The following is a 21,250-nucleotide window of genomic DNA, read 5'->3' as shown; positions in this document are numbered from 1 at the left end:
AATATTTTGAAAGAGGAGCATATCTTTTCTCCCAAATATATATGTTCGAATCACTTCGATATATGCTGAATTGGATCGATATTATGCCAGTATTAGATTAAAATGTGTTAAAATTAATCTATATTATACCAAAATTTATTTTAAAATAATTGTGTTCCTATTAAATACAAATCACAAGAACAATTATATTTCCACCACTATCATTCTTCTAGGAGACAAAAGACTTTGAAAGATTAGCACATCTTTTTTCCAAATATATATGCTCTAATTGCCTCGATATATGATGAATTAAGTGTACGCCAGTATTGGACTAAATTGTGCAAAATTTAAGTTATTATAAAAATGTCCAAATGTAAAACATGTATGGAAGTTGTATCAAATTTAACAAATTCTCATACCACAATTAGACATAGTATTATACTTCATTTCAAGCAAAAGTACTACGTATCGTTACAAATAGTACTGCGTTTGTAACGCCCCGATTTTATTATAATTGAGTTTAATTAAGATAATCAGGGTTGAGGATGGTTTTGAAAATTCGCAGGGGGTCACTTTGCGACTTTGAAGAATTAAAGGACTTTAATGCAAAAATTGGATTTTATATATATTATATCATGCAAGTTGGCTCCTACATCACATCACTCCCTCTCCTTCTCTTCTCCATCCGTGCGTACCGATCAGAAGCCATGGAAGACGACATTTCAAGTTTTTCTTCCGTCCGATTCGCACGATCCGACCGTTAGATTTTCATTCCGAGTTGAGATTCACGATCACCGCAACGAAGGCTTCATTTTGACGTAAGTTTTGCTACGATCCTCGAACTTTGATTTTTGTTGGGTTGTCAGAATTCGATAATCTTCGAGTATGTTGTTCTTGAGCTAGCATAGGTCGTGTATTCGAAGTCGGTTTGGAAAAAGAACGAAGTTTGGATTTTATATGATTTTTGGAGTATTAATTCGAAAATGGGGTTGTTGGATTTTGATGGATTTTGATTAATTTTGGATTGTTTTGTTGGTTTAGAAGATGATATGGATGGTTTGGGATTGTTTGTTGTTGTTGGAGATTTTTGGTTTGACCGTTTATAGCCGTTATGCCGTCGAAATCGAGTTTTGGATTATCGTTTGTTGTTCGGTTCATTTCCGGGTTTGTTTGAGTTGTTGGATTGACACCGAATCCGTATATTCTTCATTTTCAGATTTGGATTGGAATTTCAGGTTTGGATCGGACTTGGGAGTTGAATCGAATCAAGAGTCGAAGATGGTATATTGATTGAGTTTTCCTTGTTTCGATTTGTTGTGATTCGAGTGATCATTTATTTGAGTTCGTTGTTATTTTCAGATTTGAATCCTCGACGGACTTGAAAGGTAAAAGACGACATTGACTTGAATGGGGTTGAATACTCGAGTTCGATTGATTCTCGTGCCCCGAAAATCACATACTGCATGTTAATTGCTTGTGTGAACTTGATTGATTAATTGTTTACACTTGCATTCATATTGAGCCGATTATTCGATTCGTTTTGAAGATAGGTGTTTTAGGGAGCTATATTGAAGTGGCTTTGGATTTCGAGTTTTTCCAAGTGCCAGAATACTTCTTATAGTTGCTCTAAAGTCTAGGGGTTGAGTTAAACGACATCCACCCCGAATGGGTGTGTCGGTGAGTTATTGTGAAGACTTGGCCCCGGGATCCCAACCGAATACCGATTGATATTTCGATTATCTGATTTGATAGTCCCGAGTTTTGAAATCATGCACACATTCATTCTCATTTTGATTTGTTATTGATTATTGCATTTCAATCTGAAGTGTTTATCTGATATTGCATGTCTGTCTCTTTTACTTAGAAATTATATTTCTAACCGATTTATCCGGCTGTTGTCTTTGTTTGTATGTGTACTTGGCAACAAGAGGATCAGGAGCAGGACCGATTCGTTTGGGTTAGCTCGGGGTGTGATGATAGAAGTGAGACACCGTGTCTTAGGATTGTGTCATTTGAACTTGTGTTGTTTTGTTTAGTCGATCGAACTCTATTTGTCGAACTTGTATTGTTAATCGTGTTTTGTTGGTGTTTCGAATCCCTTATTTTATGTAGGAGCTATGGATTGAACCTTGGTTGCTTGGATTATGTATTTGAGTTTGTAAAGATGTATTTTTATGCCTTGGATTTTCTGCAGCCGAGTTGACGGCGCGGGCGCGCCTTTGTTTTGCGAGGTCACGACGCGGGCGCCCTGATTACTGGCGCGGGCGCCCTGATTACTGGAGCGGGCGCGTTGTTTCTTGCGAGGTCGCGGCGCGGGCGCGCTGTCTTGTGCGAGACTCCGGCGTGGGAGCGCTGCTTTAGGCGCGGGCGCGCTGTTTTAAAAAAAAAAAAATTGATTCGTTTTTCCGCGGCTCTTCGTGTTTGATTTTGTTTAATTATTCAAGAATAGGAGATTAGAAACGGGGTCTCACATTAAGTGGTATCAGAGCGATAAGATTCTTGGATTTGAACTAGAGTGAGCGGGGTAGATCGAGTCTGCTTGAATTGAATTCTCGCATATGATTGATTTATTTAAATGATTACTTTAAATACGTGCGAGCATGCTTTATCGATTCTTGAATTAATTGAATTACATGAGTTGTGATTTAATTTATAAAGCATGAATTATGTGCTATTATCTGTCATTGGATATCATTGAGATTCATGGGTACTCAGAGCAGAGTTTGGACACCGAGGTTTTGAGATTGAGATTGAGTTTGAGTTTGAGATATTGTGTCCTAACCTTTGATATCAGATGGCACCTCGATGATCTTTGAGAAGGAATCCACCACCTTTGACTCCTCCTTCTACTGAGAATCCGCCGCCAGTTATAACTCCTCCGAATGATCAGGATAGTACTGGAAAGGATCAGTTTGATGCAACTGCGACCCCGATGGAGACTCTATTGAAGAGATTTCGATCTTTTCGACAGCCTACCTTGTCTGGCACCGAGAACTCCGTTGACTATGAGAGTTGGCTAGAGGATATTGATCAGCTCTTTGATTCTCTCGACTATACCGATGACCGCAGAATCAGGTTGGTCATTCACCAGCTTCAGGGTGTTGCCAAGAATTGGTGGACCACGACCAAGAGGGCCAATGAGAATCGAGGCACCGTTATCACTTGGAGTTTGTTCAAGACCGAGTTCTACAAACGGTTCTTTCCGGTCTCGTATCGAAAGGAAAAGGGTGCCGAATTTGCGAATCTGAAGCAAGGGAATCTGAGTATCGAGGAGTATGTGAGTAAGTTTGACAGTCTCTTGAGGTTTGCACCTCACATTACAGATCATGAGGAAGCCAAGACCGATCACTTTATCAATGGCTTGAATCCTGAGATCTTTACATTGGTCAATACCGGGAGACCCAACAACTTTGCAGATGCTATGGATCAGGCAAAGGGATCCGAAGCTGGACTGTTGATGCAGCGAGGAAATCAAATAGCACCTCAGCAATAGCAGAGGTCCTTTCAGAATCAGCCTGTTCAGTTTCAGCCTCAGCAGTCTCAGTATCAGTACCAACCTTCTCCGCAGTCGAACCAGTCTCAGAGGGTTGATGGAGGCAACAGTAGCAGAAACAGGCGAGATCAGTATCGGCCGAAGGGGAAGAATTTCAAGAAGTCTGGGAACAGTTCATCGAGTTCCAGTGGCTCTAGACAGTTCAGTTTTGGGCAGAATTCAGGGTCTTCAGGAGCATCGTGTAGCAAGTGTGGAGGACGCTACCCAAGTGATCAGTGTCGAGGCGTGTTTAGTAGTTGCAATATCCGCCAGCAGCCGGGTCACTTTGCTAGAGTCTGTCCTCAACGAGGATCCAATAGAGCTCAGAGCGGCAGTTCTTCTCGACCGCCAGCTCAGCCCGAGAGATCAGCTTCTGCAGTCCATTCTTTTCAGCCCCAGCAGCAGTCTCGTCAGGGAGGTAACCAAAATCAGAACCAACCTCCTCTACATCAGGCGAGGGTGTTTGCCCTGACAGAGGATCAGACCAATGCAGCTCCGAATGATGTGATAGCAGGTAACTGTTCGATCTTTGGTTATCCTGCGTTTGTTTTGATTGATACGGGTGCTTCTCACTGTTTTATTTCTGAAAGATTTGTCGTGATGCATGACTTATTTGCTGAGCCATTATATGATGTTGTTTCGATTACTTCACCTTTGGGTGGAGGAATTATTTCGGTGAGAATGGTCCGTAACTGTGTGTTAGAATCTGAGGAGAATTCGATTAAGATTGACTGCATTGTACTTGGATTATCTGATTTTGACTGTATTGTCGGGATTGATGCTCTGACCAAGTATAGGGCGACAGTAGATTGCTTTCAGAAAGTGGTTCTTTTCAGACCTGAGATGGCAGATGATTGGAAGTTTTTCGCTAAGGGTTCTCGATCCAGGATTCCATTGATTTGTGCGTTGTCCATGTCTCATTTGCTTCAGAGAGGAGCAGAAGGATTCTTGATTTATGCAGTAGATGTTCAGAGGTCTAGTCCTGAGTTGATCGAGATACCGATGGTTAGCGAATTTTCTGATGTTTTTCCAAACGAGATTTTTAGTTTGCCGCCGATTCGAGAGATCGAATTCAACATCGAACTTGCACCAGGTACTCAGCCCATTTCGAAAGCACCTTATCGAATGGCTCCGTTAGAATTGAAGGAGTTGAAGGAGTAGTTAGAAGATTTTATTGCCAAGGGATACATCCGACCTAGCGTATCGCCTTGGGGTTCTCCAGTGCTCTTTGTGAGGAAGAAAGACGGTTCTATGCGACTCTGCATAGACTATCGCCAGTTGAATCAAGCGACGGTCAAGAACAAGTATCCTCTACCTAGGATCGACGATCTTTTCGATCAACTACAGGGTTCTTCAGTGTATTCGAAGATAGATATGAGATCAGGGTATCATCAGCTGAGAGTTCGCGACGAGGATGTGCCTAAGACAGCTTTCAGAACCAGATATGGGCATTTCGAGTTCATAGTCATGCCTTTTGGTTTGACAAATGCTCCAGCAGTTTTTATGGACCTGATGAATCGTATATTTCAGCGGTATTTGGACGAGTTCGTCATTATCTTTATTGACGATATTTTGATCTATTCGAAGAACCGTTCAGATCATGCAGAGCATCTGAGGATTGTATTGCAGACTTTGCGAGCCAAACAGTTGTATGCTAAGCTATCGAAGTGCGAGTTTTGGTTGGACCGAGTTGTGTTTCTAGGCCATATTGTATCAGGAGATGGAATTTCTGTAGACCCCAGTAAGATCGAGGCAGTTATGAATTGGCCGAGACCGACATCAGTGCCAGAAATCCGAAGCTTCATGGGTTTAGCGGGGTATTATCGCCGTCGAGGGTTTCTCTTCCATTGCAAAGCCGATTACCCAGTTGACCCAGAAGAACGCACCGTTTGTTTGGTCCGAGAAGTGCGAGACCAGTTTTGTTGAGTTGAAGAAGAGATTGACCAGCGCTCCGATCTTGTCTATTCCATCAGGTACGGGAGGTTATTCTGTTTACTGTGATGCTTATCACCGTGGTCTTGGATGCATTCTTATGCAGAGGAAGCATGTCATAGCTTATGCTTCGAGGCAGCTGAAGCCGCACGAGACTCGTTATCCGATCCATGACCTTGAGCTTGCGGCGATTGTGTTTGCTTTGAAGACCTGGCGCCATTATCTTTATGGCGAGTCATTTGAGATATTTTTGGACCATAAGAGCCTGAAATACTTGTTTTCCCAGTCCGAGCTGAACATGAGACAGAGGAGATGGATGGATTTGCTTAAGGACTTCGACTGTGAGATAAAGTATTATCCTGGAAATTCAAATGCAGCTGCAGACGCTCTTATTCGGAAGCTTTGTTCCTTATCTCTTTCTACGAGGGGTGTCTCTCAATTGATTGAAGACTGTTGTACTTCTGGTTTGGAGTTTGAGACCAATAGGAGATCCATCAGAGTTTTTGCGATTCAGGCCGAGCCAGAGTTGTTTCAGTTGATCAAAGAGGCACAGAGATCCGATCCGAACAGTCAGAGTTCGATAGAGAAGGTTCGATCAGGTCATCAGTCAGAATTTCAGGTCAGGGATGATATGCTATTCGTGAATAACCGTATTGTTGTGCCCGATGTTTCTGAGTTGAGACAGCGTATTCTTCGAGAGGCGCATTGCAGTCGGTTCAGTGTTCATCCAGGAGGCCGAAAGATGTATAACGAATTGAAGACTCAGTTTTGGTAAAAGCAGTTGAAGGGAGATGTCACGAGATTTGTGTCCCGTTGTCTGAATTGTCAACAAGTGAAGGCCGAGAGGAAGAAACCAGGTGGAATATTGCACAGTTTGCCAGTCCCGGAATGGAAGTGGGATCATATCTCTATGGATTTTGTCACAAAGCTACCGCGTTCAGTCAGAGGTTGTGATGCGATTTGGGTAGTGATTGACCGGTTAACGAAATCTGCTTGTTTCATTCCATAGCGTATGACATACCGTCACGATCAGATGGCCGAGTTGTATGTCAGAGAGGTTGTGAGATTGCACGGCGTGCCGAATTCGATAGTATCAGACAGAGATCCGAGGTTTACTTCTCACTTTTGGCACAGTCTACAGGGGGCATTGGGTACTCGTTTGCACTTGAGCACAACGTATCACCCTCATATCGACGGTTAGTCCAAGCATACGATCCAGACTTTGGAGGATATGCTTCGCGCAGTAGTGCTTGACTTTGGCTCAGGTTGGCATGATTCTTTATCTCTAGTGGAGTTTTCGTACAATAACAGCTTCCAAGTGAGTATTGGCATGGCACATTTCGAAGCTTTGTACGGGAAGAAGTGCAGATCTCCGTTATTTTGGGATGAGATTTCAGAATCACCTGAGTTGGGTCCAGATATGATTCGTGATATGGCAGAGCAGGTGAAGTTGATCCGAGTCAGAATGAAGATAGCCCAAGATCGACAGGCCAAGTATGCGAATGTCAGACGCAGACCACTGTCTTTTGATCAGGGAGACCGTGTGTTTCTGAAGATTTCTCCGTTCCTAGGTACTGTCAGATTCGGAAAGAGAGGGAAGTTGTCTCCGAGGTTCATTGGACCGTATGAAATTCTGGAGAAGATTGGCGATCTTGCCTATAGGATTGCTCTTCCTCCGTCTCTTTCAGGTATCCACGATGTGTTTCACGTTTCGATGTTGCGGAAATATCATCCGGATCCATCCCATGTTCTTCAGCCAGACGAGGCCGAACTTGATGAGACTCTGAGTTACTTCGAGCGACCGATTCAGATTCTTGACAAAAAAGAGAAACAGCTCAGAAATAAGTCGATTCCGTTGGTGAAGATACAGTGGAGTCTTCACGGAGTTGAAGAAGCGACTTGGGAGACCGAATTTGATATGAGGCAGCAATTTCCAGAGTTGTTCGATTGAGGTGAGTCGTCTTCAGTATGATTTTTTTCTTGTTCAGTCTGTGATCTGTCAGATTTCGAGAACGAAATCGAATCTTAGAGGGGGAGAATTGTAACGCCCCGATTTTATTATAATTGAGTTTAATTAAGATAATCAGGGTTGAGGATGGTTTTGAAAATTCGCAGGGGGTCACTTTGCGACTTTGAAGAATTAAAGGACTTTAATGCAAAAATTGGATTTTATATATATTATATCATGCAAGTTGGCTCCTACATCACATCACTCCCTCTCCTTCTCTTCTCCATCCGTGCGTACCGATCAAAAGCTATGGAAGACGACATTTCAAGTTTTTCTTCCGTCCGATTCGCACGATCCGACCGTTAGATTTTCATTCCGAGTTGAGATTCACGATCACCGCAACGAAGGCTTCGTTTTGACGTAAGTTTTGCTACGATCCTCAAACTTTGATTTTTGTTGGGTTGTCAGAATTCGATAATTTTTGAGTATGTTATTCTTGAGCTAGCATAGGTCGTGTATTCGAAGTCGGTTTGGAAAAAGAACGAAGTTTGGATTTTATATGGTTTTTGGAGTATTAATTCAAAAATGAGGTTGTTGGATTTTGATGGATTTTGATTAATTTTGGATTGTTTTGTTGGTTTAGAAGATGATATGGATGGTTTGGGATTGTTTGTTGTTGTTGGAGATTTTTGGTTTGATCGTTTATAGCCGTTATGCCGTCGAAATCGAGTTTTGGATTATCGTTTGTTGTTCGGTTCATTTCCGGGTTTGTTTGAGTTGTTGGATTGACACCGAATCTGTATATTCTTCATTTTCAGATTTGGATTGGAGTTTCGGGTTTGGATCGGACTTGGAAGTTGAATCGAATCGAGAGTCGAAGACGGTATATTGATTGAGTTTTCCTTATTTCGATTTGTTGTGATTCGAGTGATCATTTATTTGAGTTCGTTGTTATTTTCAGATTTGAATCCTCGACGGACTTGAAAGGTAAAAGACGACATTGACTTGAATGGGGTTGAATACTCGAGTTCGATTGATTCTCGTGCCCCGAAAATCACATACTGCATGTTAATTGCTTGTGTGAACTTGATTGATTAATTGTTTACACTTGCATTCATATTGAGCCGATTATTCGATTCTTTTTGAAGATAGATGTTTTAGGGAGCTATATTAAAGTGGCTTTGGATTTCGAGTTTTTCCAAGTGCCAGAATACTTCTTATAGTTGATCTAAAGTCTAGGGGTTGAGTTGAACGACATCCACCCCGAATGGGTGTGTCGGTGAGTTGTTGTGAAGACTTGGCCCCGGGATCCTAACCGAATACTGATTGATATTTCGATTATCTGATTTGATAGTCCCGAGTTTTGAATTCATGCACACATTCATTCTTATTTTGATTTGTTATTGATCATTTCATTTCAATCTGAGATGTTTATCTGATATTGCATGTCTGTCTCTTTTACTTAGAAATTATATTTCTAACCGGTTTATCCGGCTGTTGTCTTTATTTGTATGTGTACTTGGAAACAGGAGGATTAGGAGCAGGACCGAGCCGTTTGGGTTAGCTCGGGGTGTGATGATAGAAGTGAGACACCGTGTCTTAGGATTGTGTCATTTGAACTTGTGTTGTTTTGTTTAGTCGATCAAACTCTATTTGTCGAACTTGTATTGTTAATTGCGTTTTGTTGGTGTTTCGAATCCCTTATTTTATGTAGGAGCTATGGATTGAACCTTGGTTGCTTGGATTATGTATTTGAGTTTGTAAAGATGTATTTTTATGCCTTGGATTTTCTGCAGCCGAGTTGACGGCGCGGGCGCGCCTTTGTTTTGCGAGGTCACGGCGCGGGCGCGCTGTTTCTTGCGAGGTCGCGGCGCGGGCGCGCTGTCTTGTGAGAGACTCCGGCGCAGGCGCGCTGTTTTAAAAAAAAAAAAATTGATTCATTTTTCCGCGGCTTTTCGTGTTTGATTTTGTTTAATTATTCGAGAATAGGAGATTAGAAACTGGGTCTCACAACGTTTCTGATCACGTACCAACACCACAATATAAAACATATATAAAAGATGTACCAAATTTAACAAATTTTCATACCACAATTAGACGCTATTATACTTCATTTTCAAGCAAAAGTACTACGTATAGTTACAAATGGAACTGCGTTTCTGATCACGTACCAGCACCACAATGTAAAACATGTATGAAAGATGTACCAAATTTAACAAATTCTCATACCACAATTAGATGCTATTATACTTCATTTTCAAGCAAAAGTACTACGTATCATTACAAATAATATTGCGTTTCTGATCACGCACCAACACCACAATGTAAAATATGTATGAAATTTGTACTAAATTTAACAGATTTTCATACCACAATTAGAGGTTATTATACTTCATTTTCAAGTAAACGTACTACGTATCAATACAAATAATACTGCGTTTCTGAACCATGCACCAACACCACAATTTGATGTTATTATACTTTATTTGCTAGCTAAATTACTACGTATATATATAAATGGTACTGTGTTTCTGACCACGCACCAACACCACAATGTAAAATATGTATGGAAGATGTACTAAATCTAACAAATTCTCATACCACGGTTAGACGTTATTATACTTCAGTTTTAAGCAAAGGTACTATGTATCAATACAAATGGTACTATGTTTCTGACCATGCACCAACACCACAATGTAAAACATGTATAGAAGATGTACCAAATTTAACACATTTTCATACCACAGTTAGACGTTATTATACTTTATTTCCTAGCTAAAGTACTACATATATATATAAATGGTACTGCGTTTCTGACCACTTCATTTTCAAGCTAAAGTATTTTGATTTATACTACAAAATTAGACATTTGATGTGAAAACATTTGTTAAGCACCATTGATGATACAAAATCAGGACATTGTAGGAATAGATAAAATTATTTTAACCATAGATGTTACAAACATTTACAATGGATACATATACATTTGTTTGTTAATAACCATATATGCTACTAAATTAGACATTAGAATGCATAAACACGTGTTTATGCATAAATTGTCTAATTTTATAGCATCAATGATGATTTGGCACATGTTTATGCATGAAATGGCTAATTTGGTAGCATATATGGTGATTAACAAACACATGTATATGTATCCATTATATATGTTTGTAACATCTATGGTTAAAACAACATTATGTATGCATCCAATGTCCTAATTTTGTAACATCAATGGTGATCAACACATGTTTACACATCAAATGTCTAATTTTGTAGCATCAATAATGATTATCACATGTTTATGCATTCTAATGTCTAATTTGATAGCATGTATGGTGATTAACAAACACATGTATATGTATCCATTGTATATGTTTGTAACATCTATGGTTAAAACAACCTTATATATGCATCTAATGTCCTAATTTTGTAACATCAATGGTGATGTTGGTGTGTGGTCAAACGTAGTACCGGTTATATTGACCAGTAGTACAATAGATCAAAAATAAAGTATAATGGAGACTATTTGTGGTATGATGGTTTGTTAAATTTGGTACATCTTCCATACATGTTACTATGGTGGTGTTGGTGCGCAGTCAAAAATGCAGTATCGGTTTTAGAGCCCAGTAGTATAATATATGGAAAATGTGGTATAATAGGGGCTATTTGCGGTATTATGTGTTGTTAAATTTGGTACATCTTCCATACATGTTTACCATGGTGGTGTTAGTGCGTGGTCAGAAACCCAGTACTGGTTATATTGTCCGGTAGTACAGTATATGGAAAATGAGGTATAATAGAGGCTATTTGAGGTATTATGTGTTTTTAAATTTTTTACATCTTCCATACATATTTACTATGGTGGTGTTGGTTCGTGGTAAGAAATGCAGTACTAGTTATATTGATCAGTAGTACAGTACGAAAAAAGGAAGTACAATAGAGACTGTTTGCGGTATGAGTTTATGTTAAATTTGATACATCTTCTATACATGTTTACCATGGTGGTGTTGGTGTGCGGTCAGAAATTCATTAGTGGTTATATTATCCAGTAGTACAATATATGGAAAATGAGGTATAATGGAGGCTATTTGCAGTATTATATGTTGTTAAATTTGGTACATCTTCCAACATGTTTATCATGATGGTGTTGGTTCGTGGTCAGAAACGCAGTACTAGTTATATTAATCGGTAGTACAATAGATGAAAAAGGAAGTATAATAGAGACTATTTGCGGTATGAGTTTATGTTAAATTTGGTATCTTCCATACATATTTACCATGGTGGTGTTGGTGTGTATTGAAAAATATTGTACTAGTTGTACTAATTCGTAGTACATTAGTAGACAAGTGTAGTATAAAATTGGTTTTACTTGGTATAATATTTTGGTGCTAGATCAAAAACTTAATACTAGTTGTATTAACTCGTAGTACATTAACAGGTAAATGTAGCATAACATTGGTTATGCGAAGTATCATTTATTGTCAAATTTTGTATAAAAGTGTGACGTAATCAATTTATAAGTGTTAACAACCATATCTAGTCAATCGACACATATTAGAGATTCAATAAATGAAAATTGCATATCCATTCTACCAAAATAAAGTACAAACTTCATCAAGACAATTATCCATTCGATCAATACAGTACAAAATACACCAAAACTAATTGTCCACTCCATTCTCATTTGCCTAAATCCATTTTCATCAACCCATATTCATAATTTAGGATGGTTGCATCAATGTGTGCCTTGTACCGTCTAATTTGCAATCAGTCTGATAATTCCATGTAAAAGGAGGTCATCGCGAGCATTGCACTCCGTCCATATGCAAGTAAACACACCACAATCGGAATTAATCCCTTGCTTTCTACACTTTGGGAATCCCACGTTGTAATTGGCAAGGTCAACATCCTTGAAAATCCTCAAGTATCCTAACAAAAATTCAACCTAGACACAAATTGAATTATTGTAATAGTAAAATAATTGCATCACATAATGACAAAGGTACAATAATGCAATACTTACAATAAGAGTTATATTTTCACCACTATCATTTTTCTAGGAGACAAAATACTTTGTAAGATTAGAACATCTTTTTCTCAAATATATATGCTCGAATCGCCTCGATATATGCTGAATTGGATCAAGTTTATGCCAGTATTGGACTAAATTATGCCAATATTCAGCTGTTTTATAACAACAATTTTTGTTAACTAATTTGTTCCTATTAGATGAAAATCACAATTTCCACAACCTATAATATATTAAGTTGTGCTTGTAAAAAAACATAAATAAACTCAGTCATCAGAATATCAAAATGCAATATTAACACAATAGGCACATTGTCCTGGGCACCAACACATATTAATTCTGAAGGGGTACACATATACTAACTCAAAATGTTTTCTACCATAAACATATCCAGCAATACAAATTTTAAAGTTCATGGATCTTTACTAAACAAACCATGTTTTTCGGATAATATGGTTTTCGCAATCCGCGTTCTAACACTATTCATTGTGCAATCTTTTTCGTAGTTCCATGCTTCATCGTCGTCTCGAGCGTAGCACTACATTTTTTTTTGAGAAGATAAGTAAAAACATGAATGTAGAGTAAATTATGCCATTTTTTAGTACAATAAACTACAAGAAAAAATCGATCAAACAAACAATGGTTTGAAAAATAAACTTCAACAAAATAAACAAAAAATGCACATAAACTTGAAAAAAAGACGATAACCATAATTTTTAGCTTAAACGAAATTCAAATATAAACAAAAAAAACGAATAAAATGTATTATAAGGACTGGACACCATCTTATATTTTATGATTGTGATTAATCATCAATTTTTCAATTTCATATCTTCTGGTAGCTCACTTTTATATTGACAATTGCAGAAAACTACTTGCAACTTCTACCAACTAAAATATGTAATTATCAAAGGAATTAACTGTCTTTGTTAACACACTTGGATCTTTCAGCCTTCTTGAACGATAGCATAATAACACAAATTATATCGATAACCTACAAAATAAATAACATAAATTTAGCCCCTGATCAAAGAGCGACACATTGACCAACGACACCCAAGAAGAATATACAGCTAAAAAATATAACCACCAACGATCATTATCTTCATCCAACAACCCCTTTTTATTCCGCAAATGTTTTGCAAAATACGAGAAAAATATGAAATCGCAAGTGCAACATTAAATTAATCAACACACCACACAAAGGAGTTTGAATGCAATAAATCAATCAATCAATCAATTATTTCCTTCGATCCTTTAACAACCACACAATGCAATTTATCAAATTGTGTAATTGAATCAATAACACTTTAATTTTTTTTCTTAAAAAAACACCACTTAGCTTACATTAATTTCCAATCCAAAAAATTCAACCACAAACATAGATTATATTAACGGAATCTCTAATTCAATTAAAAAAATAACACCAAAGAGAATTTCTAATAGTTTCATTGCTACTACTGCTTTGATTCGAATAATCAAAGCAGCATTCAAAAAAACAAAATCAATTACATAAATCTACCTATACACATCAAGAAAATTGAATCAAAATCACGAGGCATAATGTGAAAAATCAAATCTAGGAAAACTACAGAAACATTGTCATGCTTACTGGGATTACAAATATTAATTCAAGGTTTTCAGATTCATCTTCAACACCTTCGTTGTCCAAGAGGCTAGGGATTTAATGTAGAAATCGTGAAATAGAGGAGAGGAGAAAATCGCAAGGTAAGATCGTATCAACTAGAAAAAATACAAGGAGATGATTTACCATATAATTTTTATCACGGAGTCAGCTTTCTCTCCGGTCGCCTTCCTCGTCCATGGTGGAGTTTTACTGTACAAATCTTGAAAGAGGAGATGAGAAAAGAGGTGAAAAACGTGAAGGGAAGAGGTCAGCTTCCTCTCCGGTGGCCTTCGTCATCCATGACTAGGGTTTTACAGTCAAAATCGTGTAAGAGAAGATAAGAAAAGAGGTGAAAAATAAACCTGCTTGTGAGAAAATAGGTTAAAAACAAACGGCATGAGAAAAGAGGTGAAGGAAAGAGAGAAAATGTGAAATACACGTGATTGTGTTGACTAGGGAGTTAAAAGAAATAACTTTTGAGGTTCAGAGAGTGCAGTACTAAATTGAAGGGCATGGGGACTGATCTCTAAGTTGGGTTCGGTAATATGGATTTATCTCCAAATCACCCATGAAATAATTGGATTTAATAATAAAATTTACAAGAATGATCTCAAATGACTTTAAAAATCATTAAAGTCATTGCAATAACTAAAAAAAAAAAAATTTACTTACAGTGATAATTAGGAATTTAAAATCTCTTCTAAAATAAATTTATCTAAATAAACTAAATAAAATTATTAATATTATTAAAATTTGAAATCAGAAACTTCAAATCTATGTTAAATGGATTTTGAATGGAAAAAACACACTTCAAAAGACAATAAAGAAAATTCTTAGATGAAAGGAGATGCTAATTTAGAAATGTTAAAATAAGTTATATGTTCGTCGGGTTGGCCCGTATCATTATATAAAATAAGTGAATTGATTAGACAATTTTGCAACCCCTAAAAGATGACCCGTCCCACTCCATCTAATGATGATTGTGAGTCGATCCGACATAACCTATCAAATTATATGTAAGTCCGTCAAATCGGTCCGTGCCAAAGCTTAAAGCTTAAAATATTGGGTTGCGCGGTCCTGCCCCCATTGCTGGTGGATTACCACAGGTGGTGAGCCGAACCCCGGCTAGCCCGTTTTGACTTGAGAAGTTACGAAAAATCGTGTATAATTGAGGATAAAAGCCGCCAAATTTTGGTGAAAATTTATTATTTACGCCTTCGATCATTTGAAATTAATAATTCTCTCTCCCGGCGGCTAAATTTTTTCCCGACAATTTGTCTCATAATTTCAGGTACTTTCTTTTTCTCCGATTCAGATAATTGTGATTTGAAGTGATGTTCTATGCCAATTTCAACGATTAAGGGCTGTTTGTTTCTTGTTTAAGCTTATATAATCTTTTCAAAACCCTAATTGGACTCGTAAATGGTTGATTGTTGGCGATGCTGTGTTGATTATCGCACAATTACGAGCTACGGTTGTCTAGATTACACGTTTTTTAATCGGTTTTTTTATCAGTGATTATTGAAGAGTTTAGTGTGCATATAGCATACATTTGATGGCTATTGGGCATAAAATTGTGCTGGTTCATTATTTGATTGATAGTTGGATCACCTCGAATCTTTGTGGAGTGAAATTCACAAGTTGAATTAAATCTAGATGACCCTTCTTTTCGCTTTTTTTTTTTTGGAATGGGGATTGGATTGTTTGATCTTTTGATATGTGCTTTGGGCCAATATAGAAACTTTAGGTCATGAACATATTTTGGTTTGATTGATTCAGTTTTCCCCCTCTAAATGGTCTTATTTATGTGGCTGGTGAGAAGGTAATGTAACTGTTGATATTCAATTATTCGATTTTCGTTCTCTCTTTTGTGTTGTCATGAAGCTATGTAGCTCAATCCTTTGGCATTTCATGAACAGCTAGTTGATAATATGGCATCTAGACGAAATTTCAATTACAGTCGTCTTGATGTTGATGAAGATGATTATTACGATGATGGAAACAAGAGTCAAAATGATCCTAGATTCAACTACACTCCGAAAACCTTTGATAAGATTCCTTGGAAGTCTATCATCCTTGAAATGTTCTTGCTGCTCCTTGGATGTCTACTTCTCTTGCTCTCATCCTTCATCTTCTCCGGTCACATGGAAGGGGAATCGTCTCAAGCATATGGCCTCTTGGGACTCGGACTTCTTACCTTTCTCCCAGGTATCTCAAAATTCTCATTCTCATCGATTGTTGCCAGTATTTCGTCCAAAAATTGGTTAAACTATCACGTATGATAGATTTAGTCTCTCTTACATGAGTGCATGATCATCAATATCTCTATCTGTGAACTAAGTTTTTGATGAACTTTATTCCAATTGAGTAGAAAGTTTCCTTAGACTCGTCATTTTTCAGTGTCACGATTCTTGTATTTGTCATCCTTAGTCGTCTTGATGGATTTCACAACTGCCCGGATTACATACCTCTTGATTTACCATTTCAGGATTCTATGAGACTCGGATTGCCTACTATTCATGGAGAGGTGCCCAAGGCTATCGGTTTCGTCAATTCTCGATTATTGACCCTTCTGCATCTTCATCCCATATCGGCTTCGTGTTTAGCTTCCTCTTCCGTGTCATGTGGTGGATTCAAGATCTTGTAAAAATTTCCTTGTGTTGTCATAAATTTGTCAATTATGTAGGTTGTAATATGCTCTCTCGTTTCTTTATAAATTCAATTTTGTGACCCCTGATACCTTGGTTGAGATCTTAATTCATTTCTTTTATTTTATTTTGAAATCGAAGTGAAAAAGACAATCACAATGAATAAACAATGTGCACGAGGCATGAGCTAACAAACGCCAAACGGGGAAAGAAGGGGAAAAAAAGCCATATAGACATGAAAATTAAAAAATAACAAACGCCAAACGGGGAAAGAAGGGGGAAAAATGCCATATAGACATGAAAATTAAAAAATAAGGTGAAATCTTGTATAAAAGAGATGTGAAAACCTTAGACATGAGAATTTCCTTGGGTTGTCATTAATTTGTTAATGGTGTAGGTTGTAATATGCTCTCTGGTTTCTTTATAAATTCAATTTCGTGACCACTGAGTTACGCCTAAAGTTCACATTCTTAACATGGTATGAGGACATGTTCAACAGTTATATGTTGAACTGCCTTAGTTGGGCAACTCATAATTGAGCTATTAGTTATATATTCTCATAGTTGAGTCACTTGTTAATATTTCTACGCTTCAATTGTTTCATTTTTGGGCGTATGTTGGTGTGTTAATTGTATCACATCGGTTAGATATAAAGTTCTTGGAAGTGGCTTATACGAGGACAATTCTTTCTCTTGAGCTAGCTTTTGAATAGATTTATATCAAGTCTAAATCTTAACACTTAAATCTCACACTGCTTTCATAGATGATATTTTACCCTAAATTCATTATCTTGATAGTGCATTGAAGGATGTATATCGATGCTGCTCCTAGAGATGATATTTTAACTTAAAGTAATTATCCTGAGAGTGTATTGAAGGATGCATACTTATCAATATATGTGATCTTCATATTTTTCTTCCATGAATCTCACACATAAGGAAAAATATCTACTTTTATATGCACTTTTGGGATATCACCCTAAAGATAATATAAAATTTCTCGTATATCAAGTGAGTTTTGAAAAGTGGAGATGTATAATCTTCTCTCTCACGTAAATAAATAAATAAATATCGATGACACAACAATCATAAAACAATGTAGCGAATATGAAGTATTAAATGGAAGATTTGATGATCGATGGATCGGCTTGGACATGAATTTGGGCTCAAGAGAGTATCCAAGAAAACGCACAAATCCTTGCTGGTGCCTCTAGGTAATAAGATGGATTTTGTTTTATTTTAGAGATTGAACGATCAAATTAAATTGTTCTAAAGAATAGTCCAGTGCAACCAAGAAATCACTTCTTGATATTTTTAATTCATATCATTTAAGGTTGTTTTTACTTAGTGTGATTAATTAAATACAGATAAATAATACTGAGATTGTTAAACAAATTTTATAAGATATGGAATAATGATGGATAAGTAATAACATATTTACTTTAATTGATCAATTTTGTGATTAAAATTATGATTAGTGATGAGTTACAATTTTTTCATTTGTTTATAATATACAATCTTTTTTTTAGTTTGTATTTGTAAATTTGAGGTTGTGATTTGTATTGAATAATGTAAATTATTATTAATCTACATGTAAATTATTTTAATTGACCAAAATTATTGATTATAAATATTATTTATTTTTTAAAATAAAAATTAATAAATGTAGTAAAAAAAAGTTTTCCATGAATAAGATAAATCCAATGAAATATAATGATCATATCTTAAATCATTAGAATTTTTATTTATGATTTTATAATTTTTAAATTGATTTTTTTATATATTATAGTCAAAATGAAATGTATTAAATATATCTTAAAATACTTGAAATTTCTATTCATGATTTATAATTTTTTAAATGGGGTTTTCATATATTATTTTTTTGAAAAATAAAGATATTAATGTAATTTTTCTTAATTGAAAATAATTAATTAAAAATGATTATTTAACATATATTTTTTTGTGATAAATCATCAAAATTTAATATTTAAATAAAATAAATATAAATGTATTTTATGAGTTAATACGAAATGCCTAAAAAACAAGTAAACAGATTGATAAGACGAAAATATTGTCCCCATTTGTAAATTTCTTCCATACTATATTATTCTTGAATTTTTGTCGGTGCAATCACATCAAATGCTCAGGTTTCAATCAAAACGTTTCGTTGTCATATCTATCATATCAAGAAAGACACGAAAAAAGAAATAAAGACACGAAAATGCTCATAATATGTATGAAATATTAAATATGAATAAACATCTTAAATATTTCTCAGGATAATTTTGATCAATGAAACATGAGATATTTATAAGTCCAATTTTGGAAAGATCGAAAATTTTAAGTTCGAATAACTTCACAAACCGACAAATATCAACAATTATGAATGACATCCGGCTATTTCATCAAAACAAAAATATTATATTTTTAACATTCCACTAATTTTGGATAATTTCGTCTTCATTGTCAGTGAGACATAAAATATTTATAAGTTTCATGTCGGAAAATCGAAAAATTTAAGTTCGAATCACCTCACAGGTTGACAGATCTCGACAATTACGAATGATATCCAGCTATTTCATCAAAACAGAGATATTATATTTTAGTGGTTTCACTAATGAAGATAATTTTTACTCTCCAACAAAACAAGACATCAACGATATTAAAAAATAGAGATTCTTACCAAAGGTAGGTGTAATAAAAATATGGGAAAATTTGTTTTTTTTTTTCCTATATATTTGTCATTTTGCGGTCTGTCATTTATATTTTAAAATTTCAGTTTTAGTCAGTTATCTTAAATTTTTTTGGGGGGAAATTTTAGTCTATTTTCGATATGACGCTGACGTGATACCAATGCAATGCTGATGTGGAACTGACGTGTATATTGTCACGTAAGAATTTTCGAAGAAAAATGACTGAAATTGCCAAAAATCGAAACACGCAGAACTAAAACTGAAATATAAAAACATAGAGAACCGAAATCGCAAAATAATAAACATAAATGACCAAATTATAGTTTTCTCTAAAAATACGTAACTCAAGCAAATATTTGAAACCTATTTATGTATTACACCAATTAAAACTTGAAAAATTGGAACCAAAACTTTAACATATAACAAATATTTTTAAAAGATCTAATATCTATATATACATGAATGATACTTTGCACATTAGAGTATCATGTGCAAAGTTTTTAAAAAACGTGAAATATGTCGAAGCGTGAGAGTCAAACTTCAAGCTTTTTAAACTTAGGCGTGATTACTACGAGTTTAAGCGTACGCTTAAGCGTAAGGCGTAAGAAAACGTTTTAAATTTAAACTATAATTTTAGTCATTTCAAACAAATTAACTGAGTAAATAACGAATAAATATAATAAGTTCAAGTGTAATGCATTAATTATTTGTGAGATTCTAATTCAAATTATTTCATCATTCATTTCATATCCCGTGTCATCGAATATAAACTAAATTAATTGGTCTAATTTAAAACATTAGCTGTAAAATCCCTCAATATGTACTGCATTCACATCATCGCTACACTTATGACTTAATCATACAATATTGTACATTTCTAACATTGCTAACAATCACTCGCTAATAAAATTACTAATTTATGATCTATTTTCGTCTTATTAATCAATTTTGGTTTTTAGAAAAGTCATATTTAAGCGTATTTAACGACACTTGACATGGTCAACTTATGTTTGATCGCTTTTTTATCGCTTTTGGCCGAAGCGAGGCGTTTTGGTAAAGCTTCAAGTTTAAGCGAGGCTTAATCAAACTTTTTAGAATACTTCATGGGTGCCAACTCTAAATTGTATTTTTTTAAAATTTTTTTAAAAAATATTCAATACTATATTTATATATATCTATTATATTTTAAAATCGTTAGATAACCTATAAATCCTAATAAAAAAATATGTATGACTAATTTTCAATTAATTTGATGAATTCTAAATGAACATTACAATTATATCATCATCCAAACTAATGTTTTTATAATTGTACCGGTGATCGAATCGATCTACATTGAAAAAATGGTTCAATTGGTCGGACTATTTTAATCGGACGGTCGGACTGAAAAATCGTTTATATAATATTAATAATATATTTTAAATTTTAAAAACTTAAAAAATATATATAAATAGACAAAAAAATATATTTATCATAGTTTGAAAAGTAAATAACTGCATAAATATATTCAAAACATTAATTATAATTATATGTATATTTTTTAAATTAATTAATTAAAAAAATTATAATATTACTAAAATAATATTTATTCCAAATAATCATGTATATTTATAATAAAATATCAAATTAAGGTTTTAAAATAAAAAAATTAATTTTTCTAAAAAAATGAAAAATCGGTTGAACTGGTTCTTGGCCGGTTCTTGACCGGTTCGATCGACTTTTGACCGGTTTTGACTCGTTTTGAGTGGTTCAACCGTTAAAATGATTTTTGATAGTGTTACGGACCGGACCAGTGTCGGTTTTCGACTCAATCCGTCGAACCGGCCGGTCCGGGTTTGAAAACATGGATCTAAACAATAT

The 21,250-nt window shown here is 35.5% G+C and overlaps 1 protein-coding gene across 1 annotated transcript; it reads left to right on the top strand.

The window, feature by feature from the left end:
- Window positions 1–15,634: 15,634 nt before the first annotated feature.
- On the top strand, window positions 15,635–16,780 carry LOC140888295 (uncharacterized). The gene is made up of 2 exons (XM_073295980.1): window positions 15,635–16,258; window positions 16,539–16,780. The coding sequence occupies exons 1-2, from the start codon at window positions 15,982–15,984 to the stop codon at window positions 16,778–16,780; spliced, it is 519 nt and encodes a 172-aa protein (XP_073152081.1). The 5' UTR covers window positions 15,635–15,981.
- The last annotated feature ends 4,470 nt before the right edge of the window (window positions 16,781–21,250 follow it).

This window comes from Henckelia pumila, chromosome 3, assembly GCF_033568475.1.
Source record: "Henckelia pumila isolate YLH828 chromosome 3, ASM3356847v2, whole genome shotgun sequence".
Lineage (NCBI taxonomy): Eukaryota > Viridiplantae > Streptophyta > Magnoliopsida > Lamiales > Gesneriaceae > Henckelia > Henckelia pumila.
This window is presented reverse-complemented; position numbering and strand designations above follow the sequence as displayed.

Excerpts from the sequence above, each read along its gene's own strand:
- LOC140888295 (XM_073295980.1), top strand. The coding sequence starts at position 15,982 with ATGGCATCTAGACGAAATTTCAATTACAGTCGTCTTGATGTTGATGAA. Across the intron at positions 16,259-16,538 it reads ACTTCTTACCTTTCTCCCAG|GATTCTATGAGACTCGGATT; the intron begins GTATCTCAAAAT and ends TTACCATTTCAG.